Here is a 26,430-nt window from a genome sequence, read left to right as displayed (position 1 = left end):
ACCGACGGGTCTGATGAGCTAAACGCAAAATGAAAAATGGTTCGTTGAGCTGGTGTTTGTAGTTTTTAAAGCCGAGGCCGAGGAAGGGCTGGAATAATATGCTCATAAACGAACACAAGGTGACCAAATACAACAGAACAATTGTTATGAAAGCTGATAAAGGCCTCCAGCTCGAGTCCAGACCAAACAACGGCGCTTCCACGGATTGTTTATGGAGAAAGCAAGCGCTGGAAAACCTTGGAACAAAAAAAGCGAGCGTTTCGGGAATTAGGATGGTCTCCTATTTTCCAAAAACACAAAGTTTGTTTTAAACTTGTTTCATGGACCATGAAAATACAGGTTGGGAGTCACGCAACTTATAAAAGGGAATATATAGCATGTTTTCCTTCTACTCACCCAGTTCATCAAAATGAGTTTCCGTGCCGTCTTCCTCCAGGACCGAACACACCATCCTGGCCTTCAGGAAGGTGGTCCACTTGTTCACCAGGCTCCTCTGTCCTCCGATGTCACTCTGCGGACGGAAACCACACGACTCAAAACCGCATCGCACACACGGTTGATCTATTCAGGCACATGCAGAGGCACGCACCGGACACACTCTGGCCACCATGGTGTGGATGTTTTTAGTGTTTCCACTGTTGTCTGTCAGCCTCTCACGGAAGAAAAAGTACAATTTGGAATCATTGGGGTCCGTCCCGTCCGGTATCAGGTGGGCGTCGATGAAGATGGGTTCTGAATGGGAAAACAATAATCAATTAATGGATCTCCGAATGGAAATAAATTGGGATTTAGAATGAAAAACATATTTGTGCAAATACACACTCAAAATCTTTAGAGCAGAGATTTTTCAAAAATCCATCTTAACATGAATACAACCTATATTAAGCAAATATACATCTACTTGTTTTTTTAATATTATGTTGTGAAATTGTGTTGTAGAAATGCCAAAATAGAATTCAAACATGAATATGTCAACAATTATTATTTGAATGGCTTAGCATTATAGCATACCGGTATACAAAGTACTGTTATACATGGCTTTATAGGCTGCTCTACACATTATTATTGGCCCGGTTTAATAAGCAACACAATTGTATACTATATGTAATCCCTCCACCGTGTCACTATAAGCCTAGGGGGTCCTGAAAACGTTGAAGACCTCTGCTCTAGAGAGTGTTTGTGCTCACCACTAAGCCACTTCGAGTTGTGCTGGTCCGTCCGCACTGCGTTCCTCTTGGTCAGGCTCCTGAAGATGGCAGCATCTGTCCCCATGAAGTCGATGTACATGCCTGAGAACAGCTCCTGGTCTAAAGCACAGCAACACCATGTTAACACATTGTTCTGCACTTTAGATAAGATAACCTTTATTTGTTCCACAACGGGGACATTTGTGAACTTTGAGCTCTCCACAGCCGCTTCATGCCCTTTACTGTCCCTTCATCACCCTTCAAATCTGGACCAGGTGTTCAGGAGGAGCAAGCTAGGTGAGGATCAGAGGTATGTGGGCTGCATCCAAGCCAGCTAGCTAAGGAGCGAGTGTTGACAGCGCTCAGATGGACGCAGGCAGTCCGAAACATAAAGATGGAGAGATGAAGCGAACATCTCCTCGATGTCCGATTCTCCCTCCACGGCTTTGCCTTTCACCTCGACTCCAGTTGGCAGAGCGAGTTCCTTCCTACCCCCTTTAGGTACTCCCCCCTCCCTCCTCCTTGCTCACTGCTGGAGCTCACATGTTGGCAAAGCCGCTGCTGACACGGCCGCGCTCGGGTGTCAGAAAGCAGAGCTGAGGGTGCAGCGCGTCGCCTTCAGCCGTGTTAACAGCGACCCGACACTCCTCGACCAATCAGACATCAAAGGAAAGAGAGGGTGAGGCCTGACCAGGAGGCAGCGTTTAGTCTCCGGGTGGGGGGTTGTGTTTGATGTGAAGTTTAGTCCTCACGTTTTGTGCAAAGACAACTATAATGACACTGATTGTCATTTGATGGCACACAGATGGAGAATCAATCATATTGCAGTACGTTGTCACTCAAACGTTCCCATGGAGAAGGGGGGCTCTGTGGGGGGTTACTACCCTTGAAAGGACATAACTCAGGTAGGAGGCATGCAGGAAACACTTACTGAGCATGACGGAGACTGTGTTCACTTGAGGGTTGAAGGAGCACCTCCCCTTCCCAGATTCCGTCCTCGAGTCGATGTGGAATACTTGCTCCTGGGGCAGAGAAAAGAGGAAGTCAGAGACTGTGGAGACGGTTTTATATGATCAGATATTCCCCCCAGTGGCCTCTACCACAATAAAACTCTGAGCATAACCAATGTCCACAAGGTAGCTCTGCTCACGTTTCCCTCCCTGTCGGTTTGAAGCTCGGAAATGCTTCTATGTTAACTGGCCTGTGTGGGGCAATAAAGACAACATACCATAGGAGGGATAGCTATCTCAGGTGGAAAGTTTGACCTTTTACAGTAACCTGGCAAACGATCGAGCTCCCCGTCCCATCCTATTTAGGTCTGAATGGGATTGCAAGTGACGTCAGAGCTTTTTTTCTTTCCAGGAGTATGTGTTTATTTGCCAAGAGGTTCTGGAGGTGTGACTGACTCCATCTGGTTTGCTCCGTCATTAACCTCAACAACCACAAATAAAAAATCCCTTTTAACAAGCAATTTGATGTTGTAATGAACCATTAAAGCCCCCCGTGAACTCCAAAATGCTGATTATTGGTTCACTTGGATGTTTAACTTGACGAAAGATGTATGTGCACAGTTTGATAGCAAAAGGCTGTTTTTACATCCATCTGCTGAAGAAGCAAAGTTATACTTTGCAGACCTTAAACAAGTTCCAAGTGAAAAGCTTTTACTGATAAATGTGTCTGGGGAGATACGAGTGCATCCACCCTATAAAAGATTTAAAGACTGAATAAAAGACTAATTCAGTCAGTGTTTTAATCCAATGATGCATCCCAGGACCCAAAATCATTGTCTGTCGCAACCATCAAGTTTCACAACACCATAATAAACGTTGTTGCGGGTGGGGGGTCAAAGGTCCACACTGTGAGATTGCCGTCAACGTCCCACTAGATCCCGTTTTCTCCAGGCGCTGACATGTTTGAGCTCAGAAGTTGCAAACAGAGCAGTCTGCCTTTCAAACAAAAACCCCCCAAATGACAAAAAGGCACCGCAGTGCGGAGAAGTGCCTGGTCGGCATCTAACTCGTTCTGCTTGTTAGCGTTTAGCCGTCTGTGGGCTGAATGTCGTTCACTCTGTGAGCCCTTTTCTCCTGGAGGGCTTTCCCCCCTCTTGCATACCCGCAGTCGTGTGGCCGGACAAATCTGCCATCTATCCTTGACAATATTTCATTTCATCCCTCAACATCTCCCTGATGTGGTATTAACTTGATTACATGAAAACTCTTAAAAATCTCTTATTGTCAGAAACAATTGCTCTCTGATTCTGGCAGGAATTTGATTTCAAGCAAATACAAACTGAGATTATATAAATTTCATATGCGCTGGTTGTCATCTTCATACGACAGACTGTATATGAGAAGTGGACGTAGTCATGGCAACGTCACTGTCACGTTACTGTGGACTACGGCAAACATTTGACTACATTTTTGTCCATTGCCATCCATCAATTATGGTTATGTTGTGCTCCTAGAATAATGAATAAAAATAAAAATAGAATTCTCATCCACATCACATCTGTAGGATTACGTAATCTCTCTCTCACAGATAATGACTTTTGTTTCCTTGCTCTGGGTGGCAGTATTCCCACTACTTTCACTTTGTTGCCCTGAGGAGTGACATTAACAGTCAATATTGTTTTTTGGGAATAACAACAACAAAAATATTTATATACTACTGTCTCAACTAATTAATAAGCACATGTATTACATAAGCTCAGTTGAGTCAATATAATTAGTTTCATTTAAATGACTACAGGGGAACCACTGCCTGTTTTTCTTCAGCTCATCATTTTACAAAATCTCCCACCACCAAACCCCCTTTACATTTTTGTCATGTTCTTTATTTTTTTCCACTTTTGAGATCAAGGTGGCGTTGTATCATTCAGCAGCATGCAGTGTAACATAACGTACAGAACTAGAGAGAATTATCTACCAAAAAACCTTTTTGGTCTCTAGCTTCTCAACAGTTCCAGTAACGGCTTGTGTCAACCAGCAGGCCAACGTCCCCAAATCACGGTTTACACAGTCAAGAGTTTGTGTACAAGTGAATCCCTCACTGTGTTCCCACCTCTGGTCTGCGGCCCCTGTTGATGTACACACAGACGGGGCTGTACGCTCCGCTGCCACACATGAACAGATGAGTTCTGTTGTAAGGCTGCACCACGCGGATGAAGTTCCCACAGCCGTGCTGCAAAGAACCCAACACAAAAGACACACGTTAAACAGTTCAGCAGGTGAGACACAATAAAAACGTCACTCACATTAATCCCAATGAAATTTTAAACCCACAATTAAACCGTATAAGTAAACTTTTAGAATATGTTGTTCTCTCACATATGTGGCTTTTGAGAGAAGAAATATCACAATTCCTCGTACAAAATACACAATCATTTACATTAATGTGACAGTAACACAACAGTAACATGAGCTTTGCTGCTACAGCCTGACTTGGTCTAGTATTCGCTAATGTTTGCTAACATATTGTTGTCGAACTTTTGGACAATGACTTAGCTTTTCAGCTAATATCTCATAAAGTTTTCATTTGAACCATTGCCTAGGGTGACCAGACGTCCCGGATTTTCGGGGACAGTCCCCGATTTGGCCGACCTGTCCCCGGTTAAAGCTGTCCCCGAAAATGTCCCCGATTTGAATGGGAGAGAAAAAAAGTTGCGCACCAACGCATACTCCAGTTATTACGGTAGCCAGTAAAAAGTTGCGCACCGACGCAAACTCCAGTTATTACGGTAGCCAGTGAAACAAACGTACTGACGTTACGTTTATTATTATTGCCTTTTTATGGATGTATCATAACATGTTTTGGTACCTAGAGGTTATGATTTATGTCAAATGAGTTGATCTTGATTTATCTGTTTGTGTTGCAATGATCCAGTCATTGGAATTAAAAAGGTGGAAGACATAATACCTTCTTACATCAGGCCTGAGTAGACAGGATTGTAATATTGTTGCTCCGCACAATGAATTCACAGCATTCACAATTTTTCTATAACTTTGAGAAGACCTCTTTTAAAGTCAGTTGTCTGCACTGTGGTTCTTCATATGTGCACCATCAAATGTGTTCTTGTTTTCTCCATAAAGCTTGTGAACTGAAAAAATTCATCAGCTAAATAATAAATAAGTTGAATAAGATAAGAATCTGTTTTGTTGTTTTTGTTTCATCTGTGGTTTTTACAGCTCTAATGTTAATTGCTGCAGACTGCTTTTACATATTAAAATTAACATGTAATTGCCCCTGTTATTTATTTCATAATGATAACATTGGAATTTTGACCACCGCGCTGGAAATGTCCCCGATTTTCATTTCAGAAATCTGGTCACCTTACCATTGCCTTGCCATTGTCATGACAGTGTTGCTTTAATGTCATTCAACCTGAAATAAACCTTTGATAAAAATACAAATACAAATAACCTTTTGCAGCAATCCTCCCAATGAAATAGAATTCATATTTTATAAGATCTCACATATGACATAATGCATCGGAACAGACATAACAGAAGATACGGTCTATTTCCTGGTGTTCAAGAGAGATAAACAAATCCTGGATTTGTTTTTCACCTTGGCTGAAGTATCCTGTTCCATACGAGGCAGTAATTCAAACTTATCTCACTTCTATTCAACAAGCCCACAGCTCACTGGTCTGGTATTAAGGCCAGTGGAAAAAGAGTGTCAGCGGTATATGTGATATATCTATAAGGCACATCCTCCCAAACGGCAGCAGCAGCGGGAGCGCTAGACTTTGTGGCAAATTAAGCCTGAGTTTGCGGAAAACGAGCGATGGAAGAAAGAAGCGTGGAGGAGAAGAAGGTCCGGGGAGCCGCCAGGAACTTGGCCGTGGCTGCAGGAATGGCAGCTGCTGCAGCTCACGGCCGGTGCAAGGCTCCACTGGGAGCTATAGAGGAAAAACAACTGAATCTTCACCGTCGCACACCCATCTGTGTTATTTATCTTCCTGCTCTTTATCTCTCTCTCTGCGACCGTCTTCCTTACTTTCATCAAGCCATTCGCCCCATCACACCCTCCTTCAACCATCACATATCCAGCGGGTCTGGGGCCTGCACTCATATCTGATGTCGAGTCCCACAGAGCCATAGGAAATGAATAGGAAACGCATGAATAAAATAGAATATATATTAAGCTTTATCTGTATCCTGTTTTATTTGCCTCTTGCGTTTACTCATACAGCCTTTGTCACTGTCCCAGATAAACAGCATCCAGCCTCGCGGCCTCAAATTCAAGTGCTGATCACGTTGAGTTTCAAGTGAGCTCTTTATTTCTCCCTCTGTGGCACCGTCTGATGCAAACAAACACCGCTTTCTAGAGCCCCTCTTGACCGCAGATTCTATCGGAGAAGAGTAACTTAATACACACAGAAGTGATTAAAATGGAGGAACCCACGAGAGAGAAGGGCGGCATTACGGAGGAGAGAAAAAGAAATCTACTGCGGTGGATAAGAAACCGAGAATTGGAAAAAGTGACCAAGAAATGTGAAAAAAATAGTAAGCGGAAAAGAGAAAATTTGAGAAGAGAAACTGGCGGAGCTGCGAGTAAAAAAAAAAAAAAAAAAAAAGAATAAAAAGGGGGATGACAGAAGGGAGAAGGAGCTCCACACAAAGATGGCTCACCCAAATATTTGTGGGAGTCTGTCTGCAGCGGGCGAGCCGTGACTCAGAGCAGCACAAATCACTCAGTGACTGGAAACAGCTTCTCCTCTATTTCTGCAACAGCATGTTGTACAGAACTCTGGCTCCATTACACCAGCTGCTGGAAAAGAGCTGAACGCCGGACAAACCGGCAGTGCTTTTTGTGGGAACTTTTACTTTGAAAATCAGGGTTTCATCCCTGCAGTGTCTATAGGCAGCGTACTTGCAGAACAACCCAATTAGAGGAGAACAGAGGCGGAGGAGGGATCAGTCTTCTGAGTCCGACTGCAGGCCGTCATTAAATCTTGTCGCAGCTAACAAGTGCTGCCCAGAATCACGCCGGATTATGAAATTTCTGCGTCAATGAGCTGCGTCCAGTCTGCGAGCTTTGATTCTGGTTTGTTTTTCCACGGCGCTCCGCGGCCGCCATCCTCCCACGCCCGATGCCAGGAGGACTCCAGGCCAGTCCGTGACCCGGCAGACATCTGCTGCCTGCTACAAATGCGGTTGGACCCGACAAGAGATCCCAGGAGGCGGTAGCTCAGCACCACCCACTTGGAGGAACAGATCTGTGAACAGCTGACAAGACCTTTAGTCTAGATCTGGATCATCATGGCGGCAACTTCAGTATTAGTTATTATTCACAGTATGTACTCTGGCTCTGGTCTGAAATCACTCACTCCTCACCGTCAAGTGAGCTTGCCATATGCCAATTATTATACCTTGTAGAGTGGACTCAAAGTGTCCCAGAATGCATTTTGAACAATAGTGTTCAACCGATGAACTATGGTATAATGTTAAAATTGAGCTCAATAGCTAAGCTGTTGCAACACAAGTAGAGAAGAGTGATAACGTCAGCTAACTGAAACAGCTTCATCCTTTTATACCACAATATTCGCCCTGAAGCTTGCCAACATTAAATTACTGGTCATACCAGACCAAGTAAGGCTGTAGAAGTGAAACCCTCGAGTGTTTTTACCGGAGCAGTTATTAAGTTGGGTGGTTTTTTGCTACAAATTCAACCTTCAATTTTAGACATAAGACATAAAACAACACAAGCAAGTCTACCTTATACACATGAGGAAAGAAAAACAGGAGAAAATCTGCAGTAGAAAGTGCACAGTAGGTAGAGACCTCAATAGCAAATATCGAAGTGTTGATCTTTGATGAGATGAAATGAGAATGTGTTAAAAATGTGGTCATAAATATGAAACATAAGTAAACTTATGTTTAGTCAGTAAACTTTGAATCATGAACTTTTTTAACCATAGTTCATGCTGACATAGTAACATATTCATCTCTAAATATCTATTTATCTATCATTTGTATAAGTTATTATGAAATGGTTGACCTCTAAAAGGCCCCAAGGAATCCAGGAGGAGTTTTTTTTTCTTAATGGTTCTTACCGTTGGGTCCTTTCCTGCCATTTGGCATTCCTCGATCTTGCTTGTTGACGCAGGCCAAAACACCTGATGGGAAAAACAGCACAGCATTTAAAATGAGGGCAAGTGGGGAAGTGAGTCAAGGAAGCCAGCAACAGAAGGAGAGAGACAGGAATATCCCCACATTTCGGTTTGATCATACCCTGTTTACACAGAAATCACAGAGAAAATGAACAAAGCAAATGTTGTCAAAGTTTCAGTTTGACGGTTTTCTGCGCCAGTGATTAAAGGCAGCCACCGTCTGTGGAAAATGTGTGAGATATCAAACCTGGGAGAGGTGCTTGAAGGTCTGCTCGATGAATACATCAGGCAATTTACTCGGGGAAAAATGGATACAGTTGCAGTGGTCCCTTGGGGAGCCTAAATGCGTTCCCATCTGTTTATGCCCTTCATGCCTGTCAATTACACTGAAGATAACTCCTTCACTGCATACAGAATCAGTGATCGGAGAGCTCGGGCATGTTTATGCCTCTTTTGAATGACCCTAAAATTGTTCTGGTCGCGGGCAAATGTGTGGTAATTTGCATATCATTGCAGAGATTAGAATAATACCGGTGCAGCAATTACCATGTGCCTGACACACGGTTACATTCAACAATCATTTTATTTTGTCCTTTGTGATGGCCGAGAGAAAAGAGAGGCCACCATTGCATTGGAGCAAAAATGTTAACCACATAACAAGTTCTGCCAACCTTAAGTGTGCCATGTGTGATGTTGTTGATGTCCATGGAGAGGACATTGTCTTTGCAGCCCACATACATCCTGTCCTGGTCCTCGTCCATCTGCAGGATCCTGTAGTCCATGGCCTTGTCTGATATGCTGTAGTGTTCAAAGGACTGGGAGGCCTGCAGGTCTGAGAGACACAGAAAAAAATTCAACTCAAGACAAAAGACTACATACAAGCCCACCTTAATATATCTCGATCAAAACAAGCCCTCCGAATTAGGCTCAAGCCCCATGGGTTTGAAGAGATCATTATAATAGTAACTGAATTTGCTGAAGTGTTCGTATCAAACCTCAACATTTATGGTCAGAAAACTTGCATTGAATTCTTGGTCTGAGTTTTATTTGTTTCCTCATATTGTACTTTATTGTTCCTACGCTATGAGTGACAACTTTGTCCGGCTCATTTTCTGTAATGTCAACTAAAGCATGGTGAGATTCATAAGTTAGCTAGCTAATGAGTCAACTGTCCACTAGCTACGTGGCTAGCATGCTAATTCCAGGATGTTTTTGTGCTACGCTGGTGACAGGAAATAAGCCGAACAGCGGGGCCAGTGACCATAGGCAATGCAAGAGGGGGGACTGTCCTCATTCCCGTGCGTGTCTGGAGAAGGCTAGCTAGCTAACTAGTGTCCACTCACTAGCAACTAGCAATCATCATTTTCTGTTGTACTCGTCTATGACCACGTAAAACAATTCAATGTCTATTCTACTCCTTCTCTATTTCCTTTGCAAGAGCTTCCATTCATCAGTGGGCCGTAGGCTCTTCAAGATTATTACTTCAGCTTTCATCCCGTCAGTTGAAGAGAATGTTCTTGTTTGGGGGAAATACAGTATGAAAAAGTCTCTTCTACTCATTACAAGCGTGTATTGTGAACACACACCCAAACACGCTCAGTTATTTTCAGCCTATTTGCTCCAGAGATAGAGGAGTCTCAACCATACCATCAAAGGCATTCGCTGTTGAAGCCAAACTCATGCATATTTATCACTTTTTCAATCTGCGCTGAGAGCAGGGGGTGGAGGGGGGGCAATGTAGATGTACACCCTCCATTTCCTCCCCTTCATTGACCCCCATCTCAGCTCTCTTTGTATTCCTCTAATCAACAAACAGGTTGCCTTGGGCTAAAGTCACATTTTCATTATTGTGTGACATACGCTTTTGAGGGCCCGAGCCCTTTTATCTGGAAAGGAAAGTGGCTTTTTCTGCGGCACCCCTCGCTCTGATCACAGGCTGTTGTTTGGGGCGTTCGCCGCATAAAGACTGGAGTGTTTAACTTGAAATAAAGACGAGTAAACTACTTCAGTCGCAGGAGAGTTTCCCACGATTCTTCGCTAGCTACATCCATCATGTTTACCTACATCGCCTTATACGGCGGACGTCTTGAAATGAGAACAGGCTATTTTAATGTTGTATCGTCCGAGGCGAGAGCATCGTGCGGTGCCTTATGGAGAACACGCACACAATCACGTCTCTGTTTTCACCTGACTTGCCGGGAACAAAATTACGAGGAGAATGTGTCCTGCGAGGTGTGTTTGAAGTGGGAGGCTGATGCGATTTCTCTTTATTAAAGCTTCAGAGATAGCATCGCAGCTAGGATTACAGAGAAGGCAATATTTTCCTTGTGCTAAAAAGGTTTAAGATGCCAGAGTGCAAGCCACCAAGAGTGAAGGGCTCACCAACAGATAATGAAAAACATGCAGGGCTCTGTATTCTTAAAAAAAATATACATCTTTTCATTTCAAAATATGTTCTTGGAGGGGATTCAAGAAAACCTTTTAGACCACAATAGTGTACCTCATGTTTACACCCGGATTTGAATCTTAATTTAAACACTCGTAGCTGGTTTTTCGAGAGGCCTTAAGATGGCAGCTGTCATTAAACATACAGCTGTTTATAATAGATGGCCTGAGTTTTACAATCTTACATAATAGCCTGTAGCCTACAGGCTCAGTGGTTGAGTTGCCTCAAAAACCACAGCTTTCACAGCTTTCTAAAATAAAGGGGTAAAGAAAGAGGCAAGAGGTGAAAGAAGAGTTGTTATGAAGCATTTTCCCTACTAATTAGTAAATGCAAAACAGCTGACATTGTAGTCACTGTCACTTGAGCAGCACTGTTGTTCTGTTTAAGTAAGCAAAAGCTATGACTAACTAACTTTAGAATAGCAACAATTTGGCCAACATAAGCTCAACTGGGAAAAAAAATGTGTGCATTTTTCATTATTTTGACAAAAACACTCAAAAATCAGGTTGCAAGCTTTTTCTGGAGCTTTTAACTGTATCTTTGTTTTTATCAGCACTCTGTCCACTGAGCCTTTTTCTATAACATTAAATCAGCAAAATGTTAAATAAAATGTTAATAGACAATATGCGAATTCACTGGTACTCATCATCAATGCTGCAATCATTTATTCATCAAGCTTAGATCATTTATTGTATTCATGAGGCCATAGATTTCTTTTGTTGTGATTTTCTTTTTGTTTGTTTGATTTGTGCTCTGTAAAATGAAGATTTTTGGACTTTTCACACCTCTCACTGTTAATTGACTTGGATATTATGGGTCACTGTCTTTCTAGCTCTACTTCTGAAGGCGTCCCTCCAGAACCTTCCACAAAAGGGAACAAATCATTCAGAGGGGTGTGGTGCGACGTGAAATAACTGTTTAATATTATGGTGACCTTTGCATTGTGTTCTCAGCCGAGGGGAAATGGGAGACTTTCATTTTTGCGTGAGCACCAGTTAAGCCTGGTGCTGTGATGGGACCCAGCAGGGTGGGCCCCATGGATCCAGCTCATCTGCAGCGGGACAAAACGAAACCCTCTAGAGCCCACATACCGTTGGATCCAGTATCTTCTCGGTGCTCTGCTTTCAATCTCGTACAAACAAATGAGTCATGGCTGCGTTGCTGCAGCGCTGAAGACCAACGTGAGGGGTTCACGTTGCCAGATAGTGCACCTGCTGCATCAGGGAGAGGGAGGGCCTCTCTGAACAATCGTCAAGGTTCTTCAGTCATTTAACCCGTGCACTGGGGCCGCGTGTTTACAGAACCGACGCCAGCTCATATCCTTCGTATGAGGTCTTTGACTGAAACTGCTACTACTTAAATTGACCCCATCATTAAGTTTTTTTCCAATTAGTTTGCACATTTTTATAACTGAGCCAACAGGAATGATATTTTAGCAAAACAGAACAACAAAAGTCAGACTGTATTGATTTTTCTTTTTGTGTTGGTGGTGAAGAAATTCTTCACGCCACATGTAGTTTGTTAGGTTTGAGTTTATGTGCATTCCTCGCTGTTGAGATCACACTCGTTCCCCGACAGGGTGGAGTGTCAAACGTGTTTGTGGACATCATTACTCAGGCAAACAGCCTGTTGTGGACAGTGTTGTTTTGGCGCTGCAGATTTAAGTACATTGCCGAAGGACAGAACAATAAATTACAGAGGAACAGACTTGTCCCGCTTTGGTTTGGTGGTATGATACAAAAGGAGGGGACCACACACTAAAACCGGCCGAGGTAATGTGAGTGACTGTCTTTCTTGCTGCTGTCCTTGTTGCAGGTGGAGAGAGAGAAACCACAAAAGAGAGTGAGGAAGCAGGGTTTGACCAGTTGGTGGGTTTTCTATTATGTATGTGGGCAGGTGGGCCTAACACCTCCCCGTGGACCTCACAGCAGTCCCCTGTGTCCCGCCTTTGACTTTGAGCTTTGACCCATACTGGCCCATTGGTCGGCTGGCAGACTGAGGGCGACAAAATCCACCCTAATCCATGCGATGGACAGCGGGGTGAGCGGAAAGGGCAAGGTGGAGACTGAAGAGCAGAGACTTCCTTTCTTTGATGTGTTTTTTTGTGTGAAGCAGTCAAGCGGAAGCAGCACAAAAGCCTTTTGTTCGGCAAAGAAACAACAGCGGCCATTCAATATTAAACAGCAGGTTGCTGGCTTTGCTGCAGCGGAGATCCTATTATCTGATAACTTCTCTCTTCACATGTTGGAGGATGGGCTGTAATTAATGAAAAAAGAGCTAGTGGATCAGCGTTTTCCCTGAAATAATTAGTTAACGAATCGATGAAATGATCGAATACAAGCCCAGCCGTTTTAATCATGGATTTATTATTTTAAGGGGTACTACAGCAAGGTAATGTTGCACTCTATAAAAGTTGGGGAATTTGTGAGAGGATGTGTCCACAATGTCACCACAAGGTCCATTAGTTGCTATTCTGTTGCTTTCAATTGTATTGCATGACCTTCCTTTGCAGATGTAGATGATCAAATTCCCATTCTTCATGGTGGCTGAAACATTCAGATCAGATTAGTAAATATTGGTGGCTTTTAGACTGTTGGTTGGACAAAAAGAGCCGCATTGGACATTTAATCAATAATGAAAATAATTATTGGTTGCAGGTCACAGTCAGATCTGCAGAGATGCTGTGACAGGTGGCTGATAAACGCAATCCCGTCTTTGAACACGTATGCCATGTCAATTAAACCCTGGCTAGCATCCTTTTTGGAAATTAAATACAGCCCTTTGGTTCCCGACAGCAGGCTTTACTTTTTTCTTCTGTTTCTTGTCACTACAGCCTCGAAGAAAAGATATCTGAAGAAACTCCAAGCTGTGATCGTTGTGGATAATTCAGCCTTCTGTAAAGCCTTTATAGACTGTATTGATTGTTCATCGGTTCCAGGGTAATAACACAGAGATGCAAGCCACAGAGGCTCACTGAGTAAAATCTCTTTAACGTGATTTTGGTGAAAAGCCAAGTAGAAATAGAAAAAGAAAATGGAGGCAAAGACCTGTTTTGGCCCCTGTTTGTACAGCAGCAATTAAAGTGCAGAGGAGATTTCAGTGCTCACTTCATGGAGCAAAGAGAGGAAAGGCAACAACTACAAGGAAGCTTCACTCAGGTTTTCAACCCATAAGACTTTCTGACAGACTTGGCTATTTTGGAGGCCGAATCTTACAGTAATGCCTCCAGCCGTAAACAACGCCTTCATGGTTCTGGTGTGGAGTATCCATACAAGGAGTGGTTTGTTGTAATGCGGCATCATAAAAATTAGACAATCACTGTCACTGGAAAGTATGTGGGATATTTATGAGAGAGGCAACTGTAGTTTTGGACCGCCCAGGATTGAGGTTTCGGGAGCCGGTGCCAACTAACTGACCTGGTGTCACTGCGACAGCCTTAGACTCAATTTGATGGCAGAGAACAAGAGGTGGAGAAAGACGAAAGGATTGATTCGGCTGTGTATTGAAAGAGTCACCTCATAAAATCCATCAGCAGATGTCTCCATAAAAAGGTGACGAAATTCCCACTGGGGTCAGAACATAAGCGGTGCCCTTGTGAAGCAGCGATGGGCAGCTTTGAACAAATTTAGTGGCTGGCTGGAGTGTTTTTTCCGATTAACACCAGCATCTGAACGCAAGCCAAAAGGTCCCTGCACCCTAATTAACACGTCGCGGTAGGACAGTGGACCACTTACAAACGCAATCCCTTATCAATTGGGTTTGTACCTGAAAGGCCAGCGTGAATAAATTAACTCCATGCTAATGAGGCTTGCTTTCCATTCAGTTGAAGGAGAACCTGCTTAGTGGTTGTCAGGGGCAGCCGATGGGAGGACCCCTCATCACCCGTCTTGATAAATATTGGAGCAGAGGCTTATACCACCCCTTGCAATTCATCTCTCCGCACAAGATGGAGTGGGTTTCATCAAGCCTGACTTCAAACCTGGTGCCAAATACCGTTGCTCTTTGTCCGGACATTGCTAAGAGCTCTTCTGGTTCAGTTCTGGATGGCTGCACTTAACCAACACAATGCTGGCCCACTCACAACATACTGCACCAGTAAAAGACTTTATCCTGGCAACTGACAGGCCCCTCTAGAGATAAGTAATGGCCGTCGCCGGAACAAGACGACCATCCATTCTCCTTGGGGACCAGCCCGATGCTATACAGTAATGACTGGTGGCGTATACATATGGCAGGGGGTAAGTTAAGGTGTCGTTCCAGTGCTCGGAGACCACCCAGGACGTCTGGCTGACAGAGTCGTCCGATTGTCTGTCCAGCAGACATAGTCCACATTCCCAGGCCAGGCTGTACTCGACGCTCGAAATCAGCATGCACAAACTTGCTGTGCTGTAACTACTCGTCATGGAGAGAAGCCAGCGTTGGCTTAATATCTACTACGTCTCATTAATTTTACTGGTTACTGTCTGTCTGCAATTATCTACATCCAGACATTTGTAATGGGGATCATATGGCTGACCAGAATGCCTGAGTTCTTATGTATGCCTTCTCTCACATTGGGCTTCCCAAAGCAGACGCCACATCTAAATATGACATGAGAGCCCAGAGTGTATTTCCTCCCCCTTGGCTAAGTGTGTGTGTGTCTGTGTGTGTGTGCCGAGTGATGTTATCCAGCACCAATGTCAACTGCCGGTTTCGTTGCGCGGTTGACCTGCTGAGGTGTTGGCTAATATTCCGTGTAAGAGCCGAAACTTGAGATGACAGCTTGTCCGTCACGCCGCCCTGCCAGCTAGTTCGCGTTCCCGATGCCCCAATTAGCACCTGGCCTCCCCTTCACATGTCAGCGGCGACCGCTCCTTTGCACGGAACCAACCCGTACCACCAGTCACCCCCCCACCGCTTGGCCGTGACCTCTCACTGGCCCACACCAGGAGCCTCTAGTCGCTGCTCACCTCCAGCAGAAGGTAAATCTCTGTCAGGGAGGGTCTAGCAGAGAGGCTTGCAGGAGATACAGGTCAGAGGATTCTCAGAGTTGACGCGTTTACTAGTCAAAAAGGAGGGCCAAAAGGAAAATGGTAAAAAGCTCAACCAGGTGGGACGCCGGTCTGCCGTCTTCAAGGATGAAGCAGTGTCAGGTTAAAAAAGCAATATTTCCTCAGTGACACGATGTGGCTGAGGTCAAGGGGGTTGCTTCTGGGGTGTTGAGTGAAGGTAGAGGTTTGCCGCGGGGACAACAATGATAAATGCACCTGTTAAGCTTTTTCAGTTCCGTGGTAGACTCCAAGAAAAAGGGTGTTTAAATACATTCTTGATCCAGGTGCTTAAAGAAGAAATCCATTCAAGTCATAAAATATTTCCAATAATGGAAGAGGAATTCATCTTAAGCCAGAGACAAATGCCTTCTTGTTTACCCTCTAAAATGTCAAGCACCGCTCACCGATGGAAAAGCTTCAATAAAAATGCAATTATTGAACAATTAAATAACCTAACCTTACAGAATACACTGCATAGCACAGGAAGGAGACAAGGCCATGCATTTGTGGATAATGCCAACCTACGACTCAAGGTTGTTCAGAGCTGACCTTGGCTATCCTTGGAAGAGATACTGTCTTTGTTGGTATTGATGGCCATTGATTACCTTTCAACATGTTTCGCAGGAGGAATACTAAAACATTCAAGAGGGCTCGCGAGGTCAGTTGCAGGAATGGCTGAACAGAGAGAGAGAGAGACAGGCAGAGAAAGACTGACAGAGGAGCTGTCAAATGCCTTCCTCACGCTGCTGCAGAAAACGTCCACGCTGCGGGAGACGCGCATACATACAAGAAAATTGCTCCCTTCATGCCACGTATGCACCAGTATTCACACACACAGCGCTAACCTGTAGCTATTTCTAGTATGTCTCTGAAAGCCCTTTGCCGACAGATCGGACAAGCATGTGCGTTGCCCCGCCAGAAATTTCCCTCTAATCACAGAGTATTTATTAATTTCACCGCAGCAAAGTGGAGATGCTAATGTGAAAGTCTAATGTAGAACAGAGACAGGAAGCTGTCCCGCATTAGCGAAGAATAAAGCTTGAGGCGCATAGACATCCTGGCTTGCTTCTGGCTACTTGTCAGCATTGATCTTTTTGACATTTTGACCTTTCGTTGACCCCAAAAGACGACACATGCCATTACCCTCCCAAGTCTGGTATCTCTGTCACTGCATGAGCCTGATGTTCATTTGACTGGCTATTTAAAGGCATTTCCATAATATTCTTTAAAAGAGTGAGAGGATTTATCATGAGAAATTAAAGGGATGGTTCAGATTATTTGAGCAAAACCTGTAATTATCATGAAGGGTTGTTTGCCACATAGATTATCTTCTGTAATAATCCAAAAGTCAATGGAAAAATCCCATTGACTTTTTGTCAAGGGAACCAGTGCGATGATAAATTTCGGGGGCCTTCTAAAATACATCGTTCCTGCACTGTTGGCAAAAACAGTATAGATAAGTTTCACTTCCACTCCAGCGTCCCATTGAAAAAAATTGAAATATAGTGTATGTGAAAACTGATATTGATTTTTTTTTCGGTGGGTCTTTCTTTGAGGGGGGTAAAATGTACTGCTGCCCTGGTCCACAGCATTACTTGGCTTTGCTCCTGTGCCGGGTACTCCTGTCTGCTTCTTCATGCTGGAGGCCGACCGCCTAGTCTACTGTAGGTAATACACTGGCTATGGCTAAGTACCTCAACTAACCCCACTTAAAATAATCCAAACTATCTCTTTTTGAACCCCAGGCAGAAGAACTCCCTGAGCATCAAATTATTCTGCCTTCAACTCATATTGGATTTAAATCTGACACATTAGCCTCCCTTAAAGGAGGTTAATGTAATACAGACTCAGACTACTCAGGCTGATCTTCTCTCCGATGGACTCAGAAAATACCGTGCTGTTCAGATTGATGGAAGCCTCAAAATAGTCCTTGGGCTTCAAGCATTTATGCGATCCACTTAGCGAAATATCCTTCAGATTTCCTTTCATAACTTGCAAAGCTGGAAAAACACGTTTTAACAATGATTCAGCGGAAAGTTTTTGCCACTGAAATCCAATAAATTCGAAGGAATGCATATCCAGGCCTCTCCAGGCACACAACAGACAAACGTGCTCTTTCTTCGCCAGAGCGAAATGCATGCGCTTCTGCGAACCATCACTGCCGAGTCAACATCCCTCACGGACTGACGCACGGCTACAGTGTGTGAGCAGCATCATTGTTGTATGAATAATGGGGAAGGTGAGCGTAGGTAGTAATGAGGCATGATAAAAGCGGGGAGTAATCTGTGGAGGCAGAGGGATCCGGTGTATCCGCTCCCCGATGCCTGGTTCCTGAGCTCCACGCCTGGTTCTGTTCAGGCTGCGAATGAAGCCCATGTGGCTCGTACCAGTGTGAGGCAGCGCTCATTAAACTGCAGACATCATCTTAATCAATCTCGCCTCCATCTCGGCCCCGGCTCTCCGCCAAACATGTGTGCAAACTCTACATTATCCACACAAAAGCGTTCGCGGGCCCCTTCTCAAATAAACATCTTCGGTGGATTCGAAGTGGATACTGTATTGGATACTGGAGTTTTGCCAGAACAGGGTGAGACCGCTGATGAGGTTAAATGATCCTGATCATAGACACAGGCCACTTAACCAACTACCAACTGACGGGATAAATGAGGCTGAATTTTTGATCCCACCATTCCTGGAATGGCATTTTTGGCAACAGCAAGGCCTACAATACAGTAGCAGGTCCAGTAATCAACATATCAAATAAGCTGTGTTGCTATCGTTTGCTACATTAACTTGATGGACAACTCGTCTGTATGAGCCACACCTTAACTGACTCCAGAGCAGCTGACGTACTTGAAAGAGTGAGAAAGTCTGTGTATGGCGGGTGGGAGTGTAAGTTGTATGGGTCAAACAAACACAGGACTTTCACCTAGGAGACAGCTGTTAGTGTCCTGTGTGAAACCATGTATTTGATGTTAGTAACTTACTAACTAAATACATTCCTATTTACTCCCAATTCAGGACAACTTTTATATATATATATATATATATATATATATATATAATATATTTATTTTTAGTTAGCATGTTTTTTCAAACCCTTTTTTCCCCCCATTTGAGAAATAAGACCAAAAATGACATTGCGTCTAAACCCAAGCAGCCGTACAAGAATTTGTTTTATGACTTTATCAAATACAACTGACCGGGGATTTCATGTCATAAAAGAAAAGCTTTTTTTTTTTTTTTTTTTTTAAAGAGACCAAATCTAGTTTACCAGTGACATCAGTCTAGATTTTCAAGATTGTATTAAAAGGTTTATAAAAACAAAACTAACAGCTGCACAGTTGAACTTTCTCTTTCAGATCTGATGGCATTCCAGCTGAAGTCTGACAGCAAATATCTCAAAACAGGCCAAAATAAACATTTTTAGGACACAAGATATTTAAAGCACATGTAGAGGAGTAATTACTGTACCTTTTTATCACACTGGGAATACTAAAATACTTGCGCTGTAAGAAAGGGGGCCTGCGTTTACTTTCCGAGGCACGGAAGAGAAAATCACAGCTTGAGGGTTTATTATTTGGGTTAGCTGCATTTATTATGCAGTTTTAATTGTGGTCGGGCCGCGTTCGTCTGAGGAACACGAGAGTAAGCAGAGTGAGGGAAAAAGGAATGTCAGAGGCAGCAACTTCTCTGTAGGATGTGAGTCAACACCGGGAGTCCCGTGAACCTGACTAACCCCCGGGTTGGATTTCAGCAGTGACACGAGGAGGATATTCAAGCGTCCAGATCTATGTACGTCTCCCTCGCTGGTTTATTTTTCCTGATTTAGTCTGTCCCACCTTGTAATAATTAACAGGTCTTTCACATGTGGGAGCAGAAGAATCCGGGCTAACCTTTTGGCCACCCAGCAGGTGCCAAGCCACCTGCGCCTCCTTTCCCCTCTGAGACCACTCCAGTCTTCTTCTGTGACTCTTCATTCATCTTTCTGTCTGCTTTGGATGGAGCCCAAACTCCCTGAATTCTTCATTGGCTTCCAGTGTTTATGGGAGAAATCTCCCTACATCTGGTGCTCACCCTGCCGAACTTACCCCTGCAGTTGAGGGGGACTTGTGACCCTCGTCCTCCTTAGTTCATAATGATTTCTCATATAAAAAAAACAAACAACAAAAGGTGAACCTCCTCGTAGCACCCTGCTGTTTCACGCTCAGGTGCTAAATCAAAGCTGGAATGTAAATTCACGCCTAAGGTTGGCTGCTCAGCTCTGAACAGACATCCTCCTCGTTCCTCGTAAATCCCCCTAAATGTATCCCTGGGTGATTACAGCACAGCAACACACACACACACACACACACACACACACACACACACACACACACACACACACACACACACACACACACACACACACACACACACACACACACACACACACACACACACACACACACACACACACACACACACACACACACACACACACACACACACACACCATCATCATCATCATGCAGATAAACATTAAGAGTAAAGTCCAGAGCCTCTCAAAGAATTAAGGCGCTGCAAAGTCAAACTCTCCATTTATGGTCCTCCCTGCGGCGGAACGCAACTACAGCGACAGACACAAATCACATCTAATCCGTACTCCGGAGAGGACTCCAGGATTACAGGGATTGGCTCGTTTTCAGCCTGGGCCACCTCTGACCTTTTAAGCTGGCTATTTGGAAACACTGGAGGTGCGAGCTGTGAGTGAATAATGTGACTTGAGTGGTCAAGCCCAAAGATAGTGATAGTGGTGTTTCCCCTCGTATTCAGCCAGTCATTTTTTCTTTCCGACTGTAATATTTCGGACAATATGAGCAGAAGATATTTTGGAAAAGAAAAGAAAACACCTGATTGCAGAAGGCTTGCTGACGGACAGCCTCAGCTGCTCCGCGCTGCCTAATCCACAGCGAGAAGTAGTGAAAGGTGATCAAACGTCTCCTTCAGCCCCTGCACACTATCCAGCCACGGTGGAAAAGGTTACAGCAGCGCTCATTGCCCGGGGGCCGTGAGTGATCTGCCATCTCATCTACACTGACTCACGCAGGCATGCACACACACACACACACACACACACACACACACACACACACTCACACTCACACTCACACTCACACTCACACTCACAGCTGCACCCGTCTTCCCCTACAGTGCACTCACATTTCAAGGGAGCATCAAACATCAATAAAATAATCTAAATTAAATAAAACAAGAGAATCGAAAACAGAGGCAGCAGCAATGCCCTGCAGCAATGGAGGAGAGTGGTTAAAGTTTAATCGGAGGAGGCGTGCCACCTCTTGAAGCAGAGGTCTGACACGCAGCAGGACGGCAGATGGACAAGGTTGAGGAACCTCAAGGCTGAGAGTCTGTGATTGAAACATTATCAAAGATGAATGTGATGCCAAAACAAATGCTGTATACTGTAGCCCTGAGCTACAGCCCTGATTATAAAGTATTTGTTCAGCATTAGCACGCTGAACACATGACATCAGGGCAACCTCATTACATCTGCACGCTAATAAAGCAAAGTGAATTGAAACACAATTTCCATGTTGTTAGTTTTGGTTTCAGGCTTGTTTTTCCTTCTTACCTTCAAAGGCGAGGAAGACTCTTGGCTGCGGTTGCGGGAGGCCAGAGACCCCCGTGGTGAGCAGAGAGAGAGCCAGGAGCGCCAAAGCGAACACCAGAGGTGGCCTGGCCAACCCCCCCGGCCTGCCCATGACTGCACCGCTCGGGAAACCCCGACCAGTCACCACCACCTGTTGGAGGTGCTGGAAAGAGAAAAGACAAGATTTTGAGTTTTCCTTCATTTTTCAGAAAGCTGTAAAATGACTAAAAAAAACAGGTGGAAACAACAAGACGACGGCCAAAACTAGGTCATGACCCAGCCTCATCCTTCATTCAGTGGCCTTGGCTGGCCTACGAAACACGTCATCCCTGCAGCACTCTATTTTACCACTCAGTGGTGGTATCAACAAGTGCGACGGGTAAAAATAACAAAAAGAATGAGCTATTCTTTTTATTTATTTATTTATTTTATTTATTGGGATCCATTTAATTTCACATCAAGAAAAATATGACATTAAAGTTACTGTAAACATTCCACGATTGCATAAAAGTTTGTCAAACAGCGTCTTTCGTCCTCACCAAATGTTTGCTTAAAAACCAACAATCTGATCACATTTATTTAATTAAAATACAATACATTCGTTTTGCGAGAGAACAGAAATCGCACGCGGAATCCCCGTGCACGATATTCACTGTTGAACCATCTAACAGGTCCAGAAATACCGACTTGTAAAGTGAAACACAACACAACCAACGCCGAATGAAGACGCAGCCGAGACCTCAACATGTCCGTTAAATCCCATCACTTGCTGTATCCTTGCAGATGTACGTCTCTTAAATATGGATGAGTTAAATCTGCAGAAAAGAGCTGCCGGAGAAACTCTCCCCGCAGCCTCTTCTTGTTACTTCTCCACGACGGGACAAGAGCAGCTCAATTATTGATAGCGGCAGGTACTGTACCGCCTGCGGGACGCTAACTCCAGCAATGCAAAACTCCACTGATGTGAGGAAGGACTTGGCCGTTTCAACCGACCCAAACTGGCTGTTGCGGTACCTGTGTGCGAGAAACACGTTGGAGGAGAGGAAGAGAATGTCCCATTTACATGCACAAAGAAAACACTAGCGGGGGGGATCTCTGCTCGATGGTTTATAGATGTGCAATGAAAAATTGATGGCCAGTAGATGCATGATTGCTATGAAAATTTCAGTTTGGGGTGTAGTGTACAAATAGGTTGAGATGTGTGTGTGTTGTGTGTGTGTGTGTGTGTGTGTGGGGGGGGGGGGGGGGGGGGGGAGTGAAGCGCCGAGATGGAAATCTTCAGTTCAGGTGTATGAGGGGAACAGATGGGAAACTGCAGAGGGATGAGATCTCTTTAGCTGCACTGGAGGGACATAAAGCAGCATGGGGGCTTTGAGGCAGCCCAGGCCGCCGTACTGCAGCCCCTCTCCTGCTGCATCATCCACACACACCCTCCCCCAGAGCCTGCTTCAGCTCGGGGTGTCTCCCACAACTTTAGCCGCCAAGCAGATGGCTCTGACCCTGCCCTAAGGCTCACCGTTCTTACTGGGTCGGTTCAGCCTGTTTATTTCCTCTCTAACCTGTAGTGGTTATGGTTTCATACATTTCTGCCTCCATCGCTATAATATGTCTTTAAGTCATTTGAGACGGGTAAAAGTCAAGCCTCTAGTCTCGTTAAGCAAATATCAAGTCAACTGCAAGTCTTCCAATTCTTGATTCAAACCATCAACATTACATTTTCTTTCAAAGCGCTATTGATAGCTGAGGCAGATAGCTGAAGTTCTTTGAATGCATAACTCAATTTTCAATGTGGTCAGGAAAGACTTTCAGGGCTTAACCAGGTTAAAACTCCAGGCTTCAGTGTTTTTTCTGTAAAGTCCTCCTTTCTTGGTGATTTGAGCCAGCTTTGAGAATAGAGACTTTGGTGTTAAGTTGTTTCAATGTGCTGATGTCAGTGATTATGGGACATTTTCTAAGTGAGAACCACACACAAAATTTGCACTTGGGCAGATACGATGTGTCAAAACCCAAACCAACCCAAAATAACTGGATGCCCAGCCCTGTATCTGAGAAATGAGGCAGAAAGTGAGGGTGTGGAGTTCGGGTAGGTGGATGGGTGTGTAGAACATCTGACTTTTATTCAGGCGACTGAAGTGTGCACCCGATCACAGAACAATGAACGAGTGTCTAAACTTAACCTTGCACCCATAGTTTATCATCATAACCATTAAATTCCCTTTAAATAAACCATACTGTAGTTTAATTGTATAGAAATTGTAGAGAGCCAGAATTTAAAAAAAAGCACTGGACAAAAAATGTCTTTGAAATTACAGAATCGTCCAATACTGGTATTCTTGTTGAGTTACCATGAAATAATAGTTTTTTATGTTATTTAAGTGAAGTGACCCTTCAAACTGCAGAATGTCCACACCTGCCACTCCCTGCATGCCCGGAGAGATGGGCGATCTCCACAGGGGAGAGGCTCTGGCTTGGAAATGTTGGTCTCACAGCTGCTGAACTCATCTTCACGGGGAGACAAGTCTCCTTCTGAGCATCCTGTGACTTCCCACCAGGTCTGGTTTAGACACTTCCTTGGCTTCTTCCTTTGATGACCACTGCTCTGAGACATGAGTGAGCTCACTACCAACCTCACTGACATCAAAAATGTCTATTAGCGTTTGTTGCCTTGAACAAAAAAGTCATAAATACGTCAATTAATTATGTTGCATTCTAAGAAGTCCAGGAATTCCAGTACCGAGTCTGCCAGGAATCTCTGCAACGGCAATTAAACGTCTCCACAAAAAAAGGAGGTCAGAGTGAGTGGAGTTATATTTCCAGTGGGGTGTAATGATAATTGTGTTCATTGTGCATTCCTTGGCCGACAGCCTAATGAATTTTCCATCTTACTATTTCAGAGGCACTGCTCAAAAAACTAATATTGATGAAAGCAGAAAAACTGCATAGCCGTACAAGCAAACCAGCTCTTGATTGTTTGACTCCCATCTGGTCCTGTTAATGCTTTAAACACATGAACACCATTTAACTTAGAAATTGAGGCAGAACGTCTTCCCATCTGGATTGACATTTGATCGATTTAATTAAGAGCCTTTCGGTTTGTTTTATTTTCCTTGACTGGAGAACAAGAATTGAGACTGAAACGGTAAACAACTTGCGAGTTGCTCCGTCTGTCCCGGCTCTAACCGGACGGTGTGTGTTCCTACCACACCCTGTCATTCAGTTGTCAGTGGTTCTGTTGCAACCACACGTTCCCTCACACACTCTCTCTCTCTCACACACGCACACACACATGACTAGCAGGCGCAGCTACGGCAACATTTAAAGTATTTAAAACTTTACACGTTCCGATTCATGATATTCACACCCTGTGATTCTTGGTAATCCTCTTCCCAGTGTCACATCAGGACTTTTGTTTAAATAGAGAAAGGTTTGTTAAGGCTTAAACCAGATCGGAAACCTCTTCTGGTGTAATAAAGTATACTAAATCTAACCAAATAACCATTTAAAAACACCAGATTCAGGGTATTAAAGCAACAATGCAAAAAAAGTCATGACTCACATCCCGGAAAAGTATCTAAGACAGACAGTACACCCAAAGCATGGAAGCAAAAACAGTAATCTGATGTACTATTACACAACATTTAGAAGCCGCCGCAAGTTAAATGTGTTAAATCTGGCATACTCCAGGTATTTTCCCTGGTGGGACCCTGCACCTGTTAGCCTGCCTACCACCTCCTCCCTGCATCCGTTCAGTCCCATGTGCTCCACTACAGTATGGTGCAGTACAGCAGGTAGACCCTCTACCCACAGAGAACGAAACAGAACAGTCCCTGGTCCAGGAACTCACCTTACGGGGAGCTTCCTCCGCTGCTGGTCCCACTTGAAAAAGCCAGGTACCAAAACCGGATTTTTTTCTGATCCCCCTTAAAAACACCTTGTTTCCAGTTTCCACCAGTGGCACCAAAAGAGGAGAAATGCTGCTATTCCATCTATTGCTCACAGAGCAGGCTTGACTGAGAGAGCACGGGGGAGAGGAGAGGAGAGAGGGAGGAGAAGGGAAAGACAGAGAGGGCTGGTGTCCTATTACACACTCTCCACTGAAGGCCCCCTCCCCCTCCCCCTCCCCCTCCTCCTCACCCCCTCCCTTCCACGATCTTCCCCCTTCCCTCCCTCCGTTAAATAGACAGCAAACTTTAACATGCACAGCTCGACCCATCAGGAGAGGTGGAGGACCCGTACCTCACACACAGCGAGAGAGGGGGTCAGACACGTTCAGGGCTGAAGCTGTCTGGATGATGAGCCGTTATAAAAAAATATGTAATTTTCCCTCTGTGACCGGCGTGAAATCAGACGTTTCTATTTTCATCCGCGAATTAAGTGCAATCATTCTTTCCACAACAATGAATCAGTTTGCAAGTATTTGCTGGAACCGTTTTAACAACTGGCTTACATCAAAACCATGCAAAGAAATTATAACTCAGACACGTGTCACAAGGAAAATTGTGAAAGTGAGAGTTTGGCTGCCTTCACGCCAAATTGGACGTTTGTGTGACTTCAGGTTGTAATCTTTAACCCCCAACCAAGAAAAAAAAGATCTTTAACCTGGTACAACGCGCGACGATTAACGTAATTGTACTCCCTCACAGCAGGTTTGTGCAGCAATGGAAAGGTCATCATGGTGGCGATTGGTCTTCCATGTTCGCAGCTACACAGTAAACACAATGCTACATGGTAAACAAGGTCTTTCTTCCCACGGGGGCCCTCCGGTCCGATCGCCAGTTAAGTGATTGGCAACCGCAGCGTGGAGTGTAATTGCCTTTCTAGTTTAATGGGCTACAGTTGTGCTGGTCACTCTGTAAGGCTGCGCTGAGGCACAGTAGTGCTTTGAGCTAAATGCTAACATCCGCATGCTAACATCAGCATGCTAACGTTGGCATAGTGATAGTGCTAACATAGGCTACTGATGCCCACACACTTCAGTGTGTTTATACGTCTTGAGTAGTTAC

At 44.3% G+C, this 26,430-nt stretch overlaps 1 protein-coding gene across 1 annotated transcript in view; it reads right to left on the bottom strand.

Annotated features, from left to right (window-relative positions):
* sema3c (sema domain, immunoglobulin domain (Ig), short basic domain, secreted, (semaphorin) 3C) overlaps positions 1 to 25,428 on the bottom strand; it is a 35,116-nt gene extending 9,688 nt beyond the window's left edge. The window contains exons 1-9 of the mRNA XM_084038885.1: positions 25,272 to 25,428; positions 21,410 to 21,590; positions 8,973 to 9,133; positions 8,245 to 8,307; positions 4,248 to 4,367; positions 2,119 to 2,209; positions 1,188 to 1,307; positions 590 to 732; positions 397 to 511 (exon numbers count right to left, since the gene is read on the bottom strand). Coding sequence (XP_083895011.1) covers positions 397 to 511; positions 590 to 732; positions 1,188 to 1,307; positions 2,119 to 2,209; positions 4,248 to 4,367; positions 8,245 to 8,307; positions 8,973 to 9,133; positions 21,410 to 21,539 — 943 coding nt within the window. The 5' untranslated portion in view covers positions 21,540 to 21,590; positions 25,272 to 25,428. The remainder of the gene's footprint in view (positions 1 to 396; positions 512 to 589; positions 733 to 1,187; positions 1,308 to 2,118; positions 2,210 to 4,247; positions 4,368 to 8,244; positions 8,308 to 8,972; positions 9,134 to 21,409; positions 21,591 to 25,271) is intronic.
* Positions 25,429 to 26,430: the final 1,002 nt, after the last annotated feature.

This window comes from Eutrigla gurnardus, assembly GCF_963514095.1.
Source record: "Eutrigla gurnardus genome assembly, chromosome: 21".
NCBI lineage: Eukaryota > Metazoa > Chordata > Actinopteri > Perciformes > Triglidae > Eutrigla > Eutrigla gurnardus.
The sequence above is the reverse complement of the archived record's forward strand: the minus strand, read 5'-3'. Positions and strand labels throughout refer to the sequence as shown.